The 16259-nt window shown below is 42.4% G+C and overlaps 1 protein-coding gene across 1 annotated transcript in view; it reads left to right on the forward strand.

The window, feature by feature from the left end:
* The window catches only part of LOC128425393 (unconventional myosin-XVIIIb), a 40215-nt gene extending 37450 nt beyond the window's left edge, over positions 1-2765 (forward strand). Inside the window, exons 40-42 of the mRNA XM_053411983.1 lie at positions 19-60; positions 1283-1438; positions 1826-2765. Of these exons, the coding sequence (XP_053267958.1) occupies positions 19-60; positions 1283-1438; positions 1826-2765 (1138 nt within the window). The remainder of the gene's footprint in view (positions 1-18; positions 61-1282; positions 1439-1825) is intronic.
* The last annotated feature ends 13494 nt before the right edge of the window (positions 2766-16259 follow it).

Raw genomic sequence — 16259 nt, forward strand, 5'->3', positions numbered from 1 at the left:
CTCTGCCCTTTACTCCAGCACTCAAACTGCTGTGGAGTCCCTCACTCGAACGAAGGATCTGTAAGAACCTTGTGCATGTGCACACAGCTCTGTGGTGTGTGTGTCTTTGTGTGGCTTTACCTTTCTGACTTTACACTATGTTACTGTGCCGGTGTGTGAACATCGCATCAGACCTTGAAGTGTCATCATTAAACATTTCTCTGGAATAACTCTGAATTAAATATGAAAGAGAAGTTGACATGTTAATGGATAGTTTTATGCAATATTTTTTAGTGTTTCCCATCATTATAAATTACATCCTACTCACTCAAAGTAATTGCTGAGATCTGGATACAGATAACATCTCTAGCGAGGTTTATGGATCAAGGAGATCATCAGATTATCTGGTTAAGAGTTTACCCAGATTACATTCAGTAAACCACTCCATTGGTTTACAAGGTTCACAGGTTATGTTAGGTTTGTGTCATCAGAGTTCAAGTAATCACTAGTTAATTAACAATCAATATCCCGGCCACGATTACAACCGGGTGACTGAATTTCCATCTGACATGTATGTGTTGAACATCTTAAAAAATCAAATCAATCGGAAATGAGTTCAAAGTAGTCACAGAGTTAATCCGACAAAATGATCATGAGAATGTGAATCCCTCTTGTCTCTGCTGTCAGTCCCACATCATGTGAATGTGACATTAGTGCACACAGCGAAAAGTTGACTACTGCAGGTCAAGGACCTGATCTGTGAAGGACGGTTGCAGCGTGCAGTTTTCCCTCCAAATAAAACAAACAACCTGCGTGATCCTCTGACCGTTCATTTCTCCTAACCTGTCAGACTCTTACCTGATATCATCACTCACAGACATCAGCGTTAAAAGTTAATTGAAGTGGTTGTGAATAAAAGCACAAATAAAAATGGCTGCCTGCATGGCTATAAACAGTCCATCAACCACTGCTGGCTTTTAAAAAAAGCAAACGTTTTAGACAATAATAAAACATCTTTAATTCTAATCCTCATCATTTCCGTTTGCCTGTTATGCCATTAGCTCTTGAACACACCAATAAGAACCAGTTGGCAAACATACAACTGATCCAAAAGGCATTAACCTGCGGTTTGATGTATATAATATCAAACCACATATATGTGCTGCTCAGTGATGGATTGTCTATATTGTGCAAGTTTTAAGTGTCTTCATGCTGATATAATACTCAAACCAGAGTGGAATATGAACCTGAAAGTAGCTTTAACCATTGCAGCTAAAGTTTGTGGATCTTCCTTCTTCTGCAGTGACTCAGTGTCTAGTGTTGGTTCTATCGGAACGGAGGATGTTGGTGAGGGGATTCGTGGCTGGCTAGGCGTTCCAAGAGGAGCATCCCGTGGTGCTGGCTCTCCCTACAGCAGCCGCCACTCTGTTGCTGACACCATGAGCACCTACAGCTTTCGGTGGGCCCTATATCCAGTGTCCACATGCAAACATGTTTAAAGAGCTGCAAAGATTATAAGATGGTCAAAACTGAACTAATCACTCTTTTGATGATTGAACCAATTGTTTCAGGTGAAATGGCAAACATTGTGTGGTTCCAGCCTGTAAAATATGGCGACTTGGTTTTTGTCGTGTAGCACAGTAAATTAGATATATTATGGTTGTGGATTGTTTATCAGTGAAAAAAGCATCTTGAAGAGTCTCTATTTTTTTGAGATTTCATAGACTTAACAACTTAAGCAAATAACGTAAGTAATGAAAATAATTGTTAGCTGCATTCCTTAAAGTAGTCATAGGAGCTGCAACCATGGACTTAAGTTTGAAGTGTTTCTTTTATTCCTCTAAAGCTCATGCGAGGATCCCGAAGACGAAGGCTCTGAGGCTGGAGAAGTTGGTACCAAAAGTCTCAGCCGAGCACCTTCCTCTTCCGCCCTGTCGGAACTGCTGGATGGACTTCGAAAGCGCAGAGCGGGAGGTGATGCAGGCGATGGAACAGGAAGTGCCATCTCCTTGCCGATTTATCAAACAACCGGAGCCTCGACTCTCAGACGTAGGGCCTCAGCCCTCTCTCTTGGTCCCGATGACCTCCAGGAGCACAGACCTGGACCCAGCATCCTCAAACCACCTTCCCCACTCCTGCAACGCGCTGCCAGTTCTCGCTCCATCACTGTCTCTCAGGCATCTGTCGGCGCTTCTACAGCTGGAGCCAGGCTCTCTCGCTTCAACTCAAGCGATTCCCTCACTTCACTTCCCTCACTGCCTCACCTCTCCACTTTGTCTTCCTCCCGCGCCGCTCGCCATCACCCCCCCTCCTTGTCCATCCCTGAGGAGGACCCAGACAACTCCCTTCGCTCTGTGACGACCTCCATCCAACGCTCCCCGCAGCCACCAAGGCGGTGCATGCTGGGGAGTCTCGTCACAGAGGATGGAGGTGAGGCCTCGCTGGGGTCGGAACCCATGGTCTTCCAAAACCGTCGTCTGACGGGTGACGATGCAGCATCTGACTTCCTGCCTGCCATTCGGAGAGCTCAGTCAACCAGCAGCCTGGCGAGCTCCGTTAGAGGAGGTAGGAGGGCGCTGAGCGTCCACTTCGGAGAGCTGCCTCCTTCAACCCGCAGCAGGAAAAGCTCTGAAACGGATTCCTCCAGCTCAGGCGGAAGTTCCCAGGGTGGGGGACCAAGACACAAGTTTGAAAGACCGCACGGAGAAAGACTGGAGGCAGAGGGCAGCGAGGGGGGCGACGTGGCCTCAGTCATGAAGAGATACCTAAAGAAGGAGATTGATTGAAGCAGAAGAGCTGTGGTCTCAGGTGTGTAGACACAATACATAAAGTTACTGAACTTGAAAGCATCTTAATCCAAACATGATTATAACATCCAAATTACAGGCTTTGTTTGGTTCAAGAAGTGTTTCCTGAAAGCATCATAACATAAGCCTCTCTGTATGCTTTTACTTGTCAAGCTATTGGCCTTGCTTCATTATCAGTCCATCACTTTGGTTCAGATCTGAGCAGTTATTTGATGGATTGCTTTGAGATTTGATTTAGACATTTGTGGTAAATATATCATATGACTTAAAGTCAGAAAACTGACATCCTGGAGCTCATATCATCGTGACCATGCACCCACTCTTTAGCACTGATTTGTAAAACATGTAAAATTTACAATTTGATGCTCCGATAAAGAAAAAGATCAGAGATAAAATATTATCAGAAAAAAGATGCAGCTGAAGCCTCTGAGAAAAGCTACAGGAAGCTGTCATTATTTCTTGGTACAGCTCCGAGTGTCTGAAAGCATTGACGTTGGTTTATACAAATGAGAGCAGGTGCTGAGAGTAGGTGTAGCATGATTCATACAAATCTGAGGTACATCTGGGATATTTTTAGTCCCAGTTCAAATTTCAGTGGAGGCATTCTGTAAATACAAGCCCAGACCTGCATATGTGGCTGCATATACAAATACTGTAAAAAACCCATCTCACACGTCCTCTTTCCTGTTCTAACCATCAGCCTCCTTGTGTGTCCACGTCCAGCTGTGAGCTTCACAGAAAGAAAACCGAAGACTGCGGGAGCTGCTGCAATCAAGGCTGAACGAAATGCTCCATGAGTCGACAAGGATGTTTCTTTTGATTGTAAATGACCTGAAAATACATTTGTTCAATCCACATGCATTCAATCAACTGTATTTTTCAGATAGTGTTTGTATGTGAATAAAAAAAACATGAAGAAAAGGTTTTGTGTATTCTTCCGGATCTAAAAAGTGAAGCCAAGAGATGCACTGTGTGAATGTGTGTGTGAATGGGTGAATGGGTGAATGGCAATAAACTGCACTATAAAGTGCTTTGAGTGCTCATCAAGAAAAAAAGCTATATACAAACAATTTACCATTACACATGTCAATCCTTTTACAGATACTATTGGTATCTTTAGCCATGCTACCACCATCCATGATTTCACTAATGGCAAATTACTTTTATTGCCATGTTGTTTTCTAGAAACACGCATCGTGCCCAGATGATCAATCCTAATGACTTTGATGCCCCCATCAACTTTTCCCACCAGGAGGTCAAAGCTCACAGCATTTACAACTTGTTTGTATAGACATTAAAAGGGATGTACTCACCACTATGCTGACGGAGGGGTGGGTGAAGTACTTGAGTCCACAAAACACACTGATCTTCAGGGCTACACAGTCTTGCAGCCAAATCCAATCCAATTGAAGAAAATGGTGACCATTTCTTTAACTTCAGCTATGGCGAGATCTCAAGTTAACTGCAGCAGTAACTAGGATAACAGAGGACATTTAGGCTAAAAACATGGTGTAAAAGCCCCAGTTTCAAGTTGACTTTGAATGTTGGGGCTTGCAGACACTTTGATGACACCACAGGAGCAGTATGAAGACACGTTATGTTTTGACACACACTTCCATCAGCAAAGTGGTTGGTAAATGATGAGCACATTTTCATTTTGGGGTGAACTATCCATTTAATGTTTCCCTGTCTGATGACTTAAAATAAAAGGAGCCAAACACAGACTAAGCACTAAGGCAGGAGGATGCAGTGGTGAAAATGCAATGAAAGGAGGAAGCTCCAGTTGACAGGCAGGCATACAATCAACAATACAAAAATATACAAGGAAATGGGCAGGCGCACAAGGTACAAAGATCACATTAACCTGGTGCTTTGTCCATCATTCACACACTGACAGGTTGGTGGACTGCATGAACCAGGAATTGAACCGTCTCTGACTAGTGGACAACCCAAACTAAATACACAAGAGAGGCAGGGATAATTAGACAGTAGTGAAAGGCATTAGGGTTTGGCACAAATGTGGCAGACTCAACTGGAAGTAAGCCAACCAGACACACAAAGTAAGCCATGTTAAAATAAAGAAACAAAGAGTACAAAAGAAGGTCAATTCATTCTAATGACTTTGGTGATCCCCCTTACTAATAAGCAAATGGTACCATGATAACTAAATTAAGAAGTCACTTAATAGTGACTATGATGGTGGATCGTGGACCAGGATCATGATGGTATCGTGAAGGTGGATGGTGGATGGCGACCTTAATAGTTTACAGGATCGTGGATAGTGATCATGGTGGCAGTTAATTTAAGATGGTGGTGTTGGATGGTGGCTCGTGGTGGCATCTGATTTTGATTACAACTTTATTGCTTAAATAAACATTATAACCTCTTCACATATTCTACCATTATTGACAATACCTCTTTGATTAAAACTGTAATTACTGCTCCCTTTATCTCTGTTGGACAAATTAAAATTTGTGAATATGGGCTATACAAATAAAAATTGAATTTGAGAGTATGTCGGCCTTTCATTCTCCCTCTGAATCTGTTCCCCTCTCCGGAATTTCATTCCTGTTTGATCTGATTATTCAGTCAGCAAACCTGTAGGACATACGCAAGTTAATAAGCTCAAAACACCAAAGCCCAGCATTTACATTACCCAGTGGACTTTGACTGTAGAGAACTGCAAGTCTACTTAGAACTGCTTTATTGAGGTTAGCAACAAGATTTTGGCGATTCCTCCACCGTCGAGAAGCATCTCCACTGAGTACAAGTCCATATGAAGAGGGGATATAGGACAGGATCCCACTGAGTCTAGCCAGCAGGTGTTTGATGCAGATGATGGGTTGTGCAACAGCGGATCTAAAATGCAGAATGACAGAAATGCAATGATATTTAAAGAACACCATCCAGGAAGGGATTGTCTTGAGGAATGCGAACAGAAAGATAATGTTGAAATTGTGACTGAAGGGCCTCACGCAGCATGGAAAGCGTATGTTATTGTGATAGAGAAAATTGGAAAAGGAGGTAACAGCAGAATGTCCCTCACAGAGGAATACAGGCAGAGTGAGAGAGGGAAAAAAAACATCTTTCTTATGGAACTTTTGCCAACGCTTCATTTATTGCATTTATCTTTCAGCAATTTCTTTTCCGGAGAGACTATTGAACATTTTTCTATTTTGCAGCAGCTCTGTGTTTTGCATATTCTTCACTGTGGGCAGCTGTTAAGTGTAACGCAGGACACTGCAGCTGTAGAGGTGAAGGAGACGGTGCCTTGATCAAGGACATAGCTGATAGAGAGAGGCCAGGACAGCGTGTTATCCACTTTCTTCAACCTCAACTTGCAGCCATTCTAAGGATTAAGTCACTCAGGTTACACTCAGGTGAAAAGCTTCCAAACGTCATCCAGTCAACTGCTGCCTTTATATAGTATCACAACCTTGTACCTCAGAATTTACGAGACCTCAGAGTTCATGAGTTGCAATGTGTTTGCTGCCATGAAAATTCATTGGACGAGTTCATATATTGTTACTCGTGTTTTTATATTCACACTTCTGAGGAAAATGTTGTTTTCCTACAGTTTCGTCTTTTCCTTTCAGACATTATGCCTTTGTTACCAATCTGCTACATTGTTTACCTCTACAGCATCCATGTTGCTGTTGCGTAGATGTGGTGTGCTTGGGACTTAACTTCCTTTACAATATATTTTTGTTTATTTGCTGCTTAAGCCTTTACTGATAGAACAGAGTTTAAGCCCAGAAGGGGGAAAGAGAGCAGGGAATCAAGAGCAGCATAGGACAGGAAAAATACAATAAGAGGAGTCAATTTGCCATACATAGGGCACCCATAAGCTCAAATGGTCAAGTGGCTGCACTTAACCATTTTTAAACCAAACGTATCGTGTACATGGCAGCTCATGAATGCATAGATGCATTTACACTAAATGAGACCTAACCGTAGGACCTTATGGGCAGGGCCAGTTGCTCGTGATTTCAGACTGGACCATGCTCCCTCTCAAGTTAAGAGGCAGCTTGTTTGTCTGAAGGACAGTCATTGCATTATTGAATATACTTCCTATTGGTTGTATAAATATTTGTAAACATATATATATATATATATATTTATTCCCATCTGTTGCAAAGCCACACTTCAGCTAGAGGTAACATTTAAAGAAAGTCCAATAACAACCATCTGCAGCAGGCAGAACATGTATGAGAGCAGCAGCACAGCCAAAACCAAAAGTCTCTGAAACATAGACCCACGATATCCTACCAGGATCTTAAGATTTGTACTTAGACGCTGAGAAAGCGTTTGACCGGGTTGAGTGGAAGTATCTGTACTGCGTCCTGTCTAAATTTGGTTTCGGCTCCGACTGCTTTATGAATCTCCAACTGCCCATATCCTTACAAACGGTTTGAGGTCGCCCCCTTTTGCCCTCTGTCGGGGCACCAGACAGGGATGCCTCCTCTCCCCCCTCCTATTTGCTCTGGCTATCGAGCCGTTGGCGATCTGGCTTCGGGGGGAGGGGCGAGTTGAGGGCATCACCAGAAATGATGTCACCCACAAGCTGTCCCTTTATGCCGACGATTTGTTATTATATGTGTCTAACCCAGCCTCATCCATCCCTGTTATCTCAGACATTTTAACCCAATTTGGCAGATACTCTGGTTACAAGTTAAATTTTAATAAAAGTGAACTTCTTCCAATAAATGAACTATCTAAGAAGATGCCGCCATCCTCTTTCCCATTTAGAGTTGTTTCAGAGGGGTTTCGATATCTTGGCATATTTGTGACTGCATCTTTCAAGGACCTTTTTAATAAAAATTTTCGCCCTCTCCTTGACAAGTGCACGCTAGATCTGACTCATTGGTCCTCCCTCCCTCTCTCCCTAACTGGCAGAGTTAATCTGGTTAAGATGGTGATTCTCCCCAAATTTCCATTCCAACACGTTCCGATTTTTATTGGACGGCCCTTCTTTAAGCAACTGGACCAGACAATTTCGTCATTTCTGTGGTTGAATAAGCCGCCCCGTACTAGAAAAGCTGTTCTACAACTCTCCAAAAAGCAGGGCGGTCTTGCACTGCCCAATCCTATCCAAAACTATTGGGCATGCAATATTAATAAAATCGGTCATTGGCTTGACAGAGGAGCCGACGCAGGCCCATCATGGGCTCTGACAGAACTACGGTCCTCAAAGTTTTCCTTACCGTCCCTCCTTACCGCGCGGCTCCCCCTCAATATCCATAACATCTCACAGAACCCTGTTGTAACTAATTTGCTGAAAATCTGGAATCAATTTCGGAAACATTATGGCTTGAATGAACCTTCAACTTTAGCCCCGGTTGTTAAAAACCATCTATTCCCTCCCTCCTCATCTGACCCTACCTTTACTATCTGGCGAAACAAAGGTTTATTATATGTTAAAGACCTTTACAAAGACAATACATTTACTGATTTTACAGAGCTCGCAGCCAGGTTTGAATAACCTCACTCTCATTTTTATCGTTTCCTTCAAGTCAGGCATTTTGTCCAAACTGCCTATCCACACTTCCCCAACCACCCGCCCGGGTCTCTGATTGACTCCTTGCTCGCCCTTGATCCTGCTCAAAAGCGCTCCATTTCTGTGATTTACAATTCCATTGACTCCCTCAACCCTGACCAAACGGTTCGTCTGAAGCAGACCTGGGAGCAGGAGATAGGAGTTCCAGTTTCAGACGACCAATGGGACCAAATCCTTAAGCTAGTTCACACGTCCTCTTTATGTGCCAGACACAGCTTATTACAGTGTAAAATTATTTTCAGAGTGCACTACACAAACGTACGATTGGCGAGGATTTACCCAGGCACCAGTGACAGTTGTAATAGATGTAAGCAGTCGCCTGCTAATCACACACATATGTTTTGGTCATGTTCGATCCTCACCAGCTTTTGGTGCCAAATTTTTAATACACTTTCATCAGTGCTTGAAGTGGATCTTAACCCTGAGCCTTACACGGCCCTGTTTGGCCTGCCTCCACTTATGGCACTTTGCCTCCCGGCATCGAAACGCCGGGACTGGCCTTTACTACTCTACTGGCCAGACGCCTTATTTTGTTTAAATGGAAACAAGTTGCTCCACCTTCAAATAATAGCTGGCTTAGGGAGATCCTCATTTATATCAAACTTGAGAAGGTTAGATTCTCTCTGTCGGGTTCTGATAACGCTTTTAACAAACCTGACAGCCTTTCTTAGAGTACTTAAACAGAACTACTATTCACCCTGAAAGTGACTAGATGCCCCCCCCCCCCCCCCCCTCAACTCTGTAGTATTTACTATCCTATTATCTCAACAACAATTTTTTTTTTCTTTTTCTTTCTTCTTTTTTTATGTAATGTAAAGTATGTTTTGGTTTAATTATGTATTTATTTTCCTTTTTTCTTGTCAGTGGGTGGGAAGGGTCAAGGGTTAATTGTGGTTCATGGAGTCCGTTCTGGCTCAGTTTAAGCTCTTTGTTAATATCATACATCATGTAGGACATCCTACTGCTATTTTCTACCTATAACAATTTCTGTTTACACTGTATGGGTGAATTATTGCTGTATGTGAACGGAAAAAAAAACAATAAAAAGATGTGTAAAAAAAAAAGATTTGTACTTCTATAATGAATTTAGAAACAGTAGCTTTTCTTATTTTGTTTCCACTTGGTCTATTGCTATAATGCTGCAGATACCTTTTTATAGTTCTGCTGTTTTGTCTTTCAAATATCGCTGCAGTGTTTCCCCTTTAATAAGGATTTTCCATCATACAATCACATGTTGGAAAATGTCATTAACATTTTAGGTGGACAAAAAAGACATGACCCTTGTAATATTATTTTAAAACTACCTTTGTCACTGATAATGTATTTTATGGGTCAGTCTTATCACATTGATTGAACCAATACAGATTTGCATCTTGAAATTCCGTTTTTTTGTTTGTAAGCTAGATTTCACAAAACAACTTAATGGATTTGCACTGAACTCGGTTGAAGGATGGAACATGGGAAAGGAAGGACACATTGACTTTGCTACAGATCCGGATCCGGGGGCATTTAGGGCCTTTTTTCACTTTCTTCTTGGATTTTGATGAATAGAAATATCAGGGAACTTGGGGTTTTGACCAAGGTATGCAATATACTGAGAGACATTCTTGTTGAATAGATTCCTATTTAGTTGCCTGAAATACGGTCTGTTCTAAACACAAGCTTGCAGTTTATTTTATTTTATTTTACATCCCTAAATACCCCACTCAGTATGCGTTGCGGTTGCTAATAAGTAACTAAATGAGACCACAGTATAGTTGTCAGGCCCATTAAGTCATCTAAGTGAACACAAAAACCACAATCTCCTCACCTGTCCTTCTTTGCCGCCTCATTGTGTTGATACTGTAGCTCCTCCTAACCATAATAGATTTTCTAAGAATAAAGGCTTTTGTAGAATAGGTAAGCATCAAATCGATTTACAAGCTGGGAACATCCCATAGGCTTTTTGTGGAAGGAATGATAACTGTCAAGTAGATCCTATCGGCAACAGACAGAGTTCCCTGAGTGGTGGGTGGTTTTCTGCCCACACACAGAGAACATGACATCAAGGCAGGATACTTGAAAATGCCTGATTTCGGCTGAAGGTGTATGCACCGATACGATACACACGCTCTCATATTCAGTTGCAGTTACACTTTCTATCACTAAGTGACATTTGTCATGAGTAAATAGAAAATATATTTAGTTATACTGATATTTAACCCCATACTGACAGACATGCCTAATTATATTCAGGACAGTTTTTCTTAATTACTGAACCGTCTCTAAAAGAGGAAGCTGTTCAAACAACTTATTTTAATTTGCTCCAGTACAGGTTGAAACCAACAGTGGAGTTTAGTTCCCTATATGAAACCTCAGAAGATCCAATTTTTTAAAAGCTATCATTTTAATAATTTCGCCTCTAAAAGCCTGCAAGGAATTTTGAGTTATCACCACTCTAACAGCTCACCCAGCTCAACACCTTCAAATGTGATGATGAATGACATACAGTGTTGTTTACTGATTGGCTTGATGCTCAACGCTTGACCTGATTATCTTAAGTGGCTCCTCTAGATTGCAGATCCACTGAGAATCTGACAGATTTATACTGAACCAAAGCAAACATAAGTTCTTTCAAGCTCAGATACATATACAGATATGGATACTGTTGGGAATGACACAATTGGATATGCCTTTCAATATCAATATCCCATTTTGCCATCTTTCCGAGACTTGTGGCTGTTGAATAATTTATTATAAACTCACTGTATCTTCCCTGCTGGTATGTTTATTTTCGGCCAGTTTCTCAGCTGCTTGTCTTTCAGCTCATTTGAAATAGAATAAATAGTTCTACTCTGTAGCTTTTTTCAACTTTTTCATGAATTCAAATTCCTCATTTCAATGCTTACTGTATAAGAAGTCAAATTGTAGTTACTTATTTTTTACAAAAAAAACAAGCCTGTTAAAGGGGAACCCCACAGATTTAGTACGGCTCTTACCCTTATGTGGAGCACTCACACTGAAAAGCACAATTTAACAAATAAATAACTGAGCAATATATACAGCTCCAATGCTTCACCTTGTCTCAAACAGAGAATCAACCCATCACAAGTCGATGAGGGATTATGACACCATGTGAAGGGGGAGTGTGGCCCATGCATTCTCCTGCTCTCACCCCCCCCGAATGACAGTCACACACAGAGCGACTGTAAACACTGCATGGATTTTTTGATGGTCCACTGGACCACCAATGCGGCAGGATTTCTCCTGATGCTGCCGGTGGCTGGTCCATCTATGACAGTTAGTCGATGTACTTTGTTTGTGAGAGAGAGAGAGAGAGAGAGAGAGAGAGAGAGAGTGCAGAGTGCAGAATATATGTGCTGCCTAGGTCTAAAAGATTTACACTTAAACAATTGTAAAAAAGAGTTTTAATTAATACTTGTGATTAATTGGGCATCTGTGGCTGAGTGGTAGAGCGGTGTTCCCCATCTACATGCCAAAGTGTTCTTGGGCAAGATGCCCCTCATAGAAAAATAAAGTGCAGCTAATAAATGCACTGTGTAAATGGCAAACTGTACTGTAAAGCGCTTTGAGTTGAGTTTGTATAAAATATACAAACTGTTTAATTGGAAACATTGTTATCCTATTCCCATGATGCATTTAATAGAATCATTTTACTATATACCCTTCTTAACTTGCACAATAGCACATGGTCCCACTCTGTGATTTTAATAAATGTATCACAGTTTTTATGTACAAAGTTGAAGATTCAGATATAGCATGAGCATGACATAAGATAAAATAAGAAGTTTATCCAGAAAGGTGCAACAGTCCTCTGTAGTACACTACATTACATTTCATTCAGCTGAGAATAAGTGCATTCAACCACAAGTGTACAAACCAAGAAAAACTAAAATCAAGTAAGTAAAATTTGCTTAAAAAAAGCCAAACTACTAAGTAATACTTGTAAGTGCAATATATACTGTATGTGCAACTCAATTTAAAGGACCCATCGTATGCCCATTTTACCACAGTTGATATGGTTCCTTGGGGTCTTAATATTTTGGTCAAAATACCACAAGGATCATTTAAAACAGCACCCTTTTTACCCTGTCTAAAACAGCCCTCCTCAGATTGACCTGTTTTGAGTGCCCCACCCCCCTCTCACCAGAAGAGATGTGTCTTTAAGGCCAATGTATGCTTCTCCGAGTCCGTTACGGACGGACGGATCGGACGGACACTTTTTGATTTATAGTTCTCCGGTGCTGAAAACAATTGGGCGCCAGAACAGTAGGTGGCGCAACGGAAGACAAGCTTAGAGAAGCCTACCTCATGAGTTCTCAGAAGAAGTCCACGTTCATTATTTACCTGCTCCCGGCTTTTCAGACACACAGTGTACGATGGCAACTCAATAAAATAAAGTGACACCCAGCGCGTCAAAATGCTTATGTTATCGTTTCTTAGCGCAGCGGTTCCCCCGGTCTTGTTTCCAAACTGCGTTGCTAATTCAACAGCTTGAAGCTACACGGAGGCAGCTAGCTTCCCCCCAGCTTCCACACACAGTCAGCAGGGACTCCGGATACTAACTACTAGGGATGGGCGTTCGATTAAATTGTCTTCGTCGATCGTCGGGAGAGTTAATGACGAATTTTCGATTAATCATTAATATTTTCAAGTTCAAAAATTCACTATTTATAAGCTACATTAAAATGCAGAAATGCCAAAAAAGCGTGTTTCCTCATTGAGATCTTTATTACAAGATGAACAAAATATGCGCTGCCGTAATATTAAACAGCGGAGCCGACAGCTAGAAGCCGGTGCTACTAAACACAACTGACCCTCGTTTTTTTTTCCTCCAAAATAAAATAACAATAATTTAAAAAAACATAATGTTAACAACAACTGCAAATATATAATACTTAGGTCTGACAGGTTTTGCCAAATGTAACTCAAAACTATCAAACAAGGTACAGAGTCGAGAAAGCTTCATAAAAATAACCAGTAACTCACATACAACTTCAGCACCAGCCTACGGATTTGTGTTGAGAAAGATGAGCATGATACCATGCTCTGGGGTCAGACGCGAACGCAGCCTGGGTTTTTCGGCGGCTGGACTGACGGTCGTCAGTCCAGCCGCCGAAAAACCCGCTCTGAGGGGACTGACGTCGCCGTGATACACAGGTAGCTCCGTGCTAACTTGGCTAGCCTGGCCGCGGCTCCGGTGTTTGCGCTGCCCTCGGCTGTGTCAGACAACGCAGGCTCCTTGTCTCCCCCAGCCTCTGGGATAGCTTCGCCAAGTCATTTTTTTAACTCAAAATGGTCCCACGCAACACTTCGCCGTGACCTCTTCATGTTTACTTTGGAAAGGGAACTACACGGTAACTCGCAGCCCGTCGCAGGTAACTGAGTAGGACTGTGGCGTTTTTTTCAAACACTGCCCCCCGTGGTCAAATGTGTAATTAGCGAATTTCTCGATGAAAAAATTACTTCATCGACGAAATTCTTAATGATCAATTAATCGATCGTCGATTAATTATGCCCATCCCTACTAACTACTACCAAGTTTTTGCTTCTAACCTGTCGATGTTTGAGAAACAGTCTCATGATAGCTGTGGAATTTCAGTCGTGACAGCATGTTTTTTCACAGTTACCCCCGCAGTTAGCATGGTGGCTGGGACGCTAGCGCCGTTATGAAAGTTCGTTATAACCGTATGTGACCGTACACACATGCCGTCAGGGCTCTAGCCAGCCACCTTCAGCCGGACAACTCCGCTAGCATAACACACTTGTCACATTAATCGTAGAATCGTAGTTGTGTTTGGGTTTATTATGATATAGGAAATGAAACAGGAAGTTTTAGGTCCGGAAATGATGTCGTTCCGAAATACTGTCGTTAGCGGACCAATCACAGCCAATGGCTATCCGTAGGCTCTCCGCCATGCCGACGGGTAGTTAGAAAAATCAGAGCTGCACGAAAAGCTCTCCGTGGAGCCCGGAGAGGAGGTTCCACGGCAAAGAAGGCGGTCCTATCTGTCCGTGTCCGTCAAAACGGAGAAGCATAAATTGGCCTTTAGTCTGTAGCAGAAGATGTGTAGACTATCTGCTGTCCTGAATTCAATGGGTAGCTTGTTCCACCATTTGGGAGCAAACAGTTGTGATTTTACTGAGTGGCCAACTGACTCTCACAGTGAGGGAGCAACAAGCCGCTTGGCAGATGCAGAGCGGAGTGGGCGGGATGGGGTGTAAGGGTTGCCCATGTCCTGGATGAAGACTGGGCCCGATCCGGCCGCAGCACGGGAAGCAAGTACCAGTGTATTGAAGTGGATGTGGGCAGCCACTGGTAACCAGTGAAGGGAGCAGAGGAGCAGTGTAGTGTGAGTGAACTTAGGTAGGTTGAAGACCAGTTGACCTGCTGCATTCTGGATGAGCTGCAGAGGTCGGATGGCACTAGCAGGTTGGTTGTGAAGAAAGAATTGACATCATCCATTGTGTTTATTTGAAATCTGTGTGCATCACTTTGTGTGCGTACGTGTGCATGTGTATGATCTACATTCCTCACATGATATTTGTGTAGATATTAAACCCATGAGCACCAAGCAATAGATAGAGTTCTTATTAGAGAACAGCTGCACATTCGATATTCCACATCAGTAGGAGACTTTCCTCTGTGATTACATCTCTGCTGCCACCACATGTCTCACTGCTACTCCCAGTCTGAGCAATAAGTATGTATATTGAGTCTGATTGTCCTCCCTTGTAATTGCTGTTTGATTTACAGTAATAGCGCTGCATCACCGAGCTGGTGTTTTACTCACTTTCTGATCCTACTCAGATTGACTCCTGCGATTGAGCATAATGTCGGCGGAAATAAATCCTGTTTATGTTCCCTGAGTCCTGTTAATGAAATTGATGGGGGAAGGCAAATAAAATTTAAACCAAGCAGTTAATAATTGATGCTATCGCCAACAAATGTTGGCGATAGCTCTCCTATGGTGTGTTATCTAACTGCTGCAAGTGACAGAAGCCAAATGTGGCTTGTTAGGGAATCTTAACAATAGAGAACCTATAGAGGATCTCCACTTTAGCAAATCTTCACTACCTCGGGGCACCTTACACACACTGCAACAACCAGTGTGTGTGTGTGAGAGAGAAGGGAAACAAATGTGTTGTGCTTTTGTCCTGGAGCTAACATAGGAGGGTCCGTTGGTTAAAATCATCTCTGGCTCCAAAGTCCCAGACAGGTCATGGGTGGAAGCTCATTGTGTAAATTGTGTTGCTCAGTGACCTAAAATATTGTCCCCAACAGCTTCTGTGGACACAACCTTGTGTACACCACTGTAGTCTGTGTGAGTGCATAATAGAAGGAGTGGGCATATGCTGCTGTTTATCTCTGGGTGCTGTTGTCTGTTTTTATCCCATTTTTTTACTCGTCAGCGATTATGCCAGTTAAACTCAGTTCTGAGGAGCCTCCGCAGCAAAATTCTCCAATTTGCTTAGGTTATGCTGATTTTGCTGCCTGTATTATGTTCACTAGAAAGGACTTTTGTGGGGAGGGGAGTGCTACCCTTAAGTATGACACACAAATCAAAGAGATATTTGCCCTGTCCCAATTCACCCCTGAGTCCTACCAATTGGCCCTACCCCTGTGTTTTGCACGTGGCCTTGAAGGGTGATCCCATTTCTCTACCTGATGTAGAGGTAATGACCATATATAGCCCTTCGAACACCTCTTCAACAGAAGTTCATTCAGGAGCCACCTAGAAGCGAAGGGTAGACAGAAATTCCTGAATGCTTTGCGAACGGATGAAGCAAATCAAGATGGCCACCGCTGCGAGTAATATGCTTATAAAAGGAAGTATGACATCTTGCAAAATAGCTTTTACATTTTTTTTTATCCAGCAGAATATCTTATTTTAATCCAGTAGCAAATGTTATTG

This window comes from Pleuronectes platessa, chromosome 19 (assembly GCF_947347685.1).
Source record: "Pleuronectes platessa chromosome 19, fPlePla1.1, whole genome shotgun sequence".
NCBI classification, from domain to species: Eukaryota; Metazoa; Chordata; class Actinopteri; order Pleuronectiformes; family Pleuronectidae; genus Pleuronectes; species Pleuronectes platessa.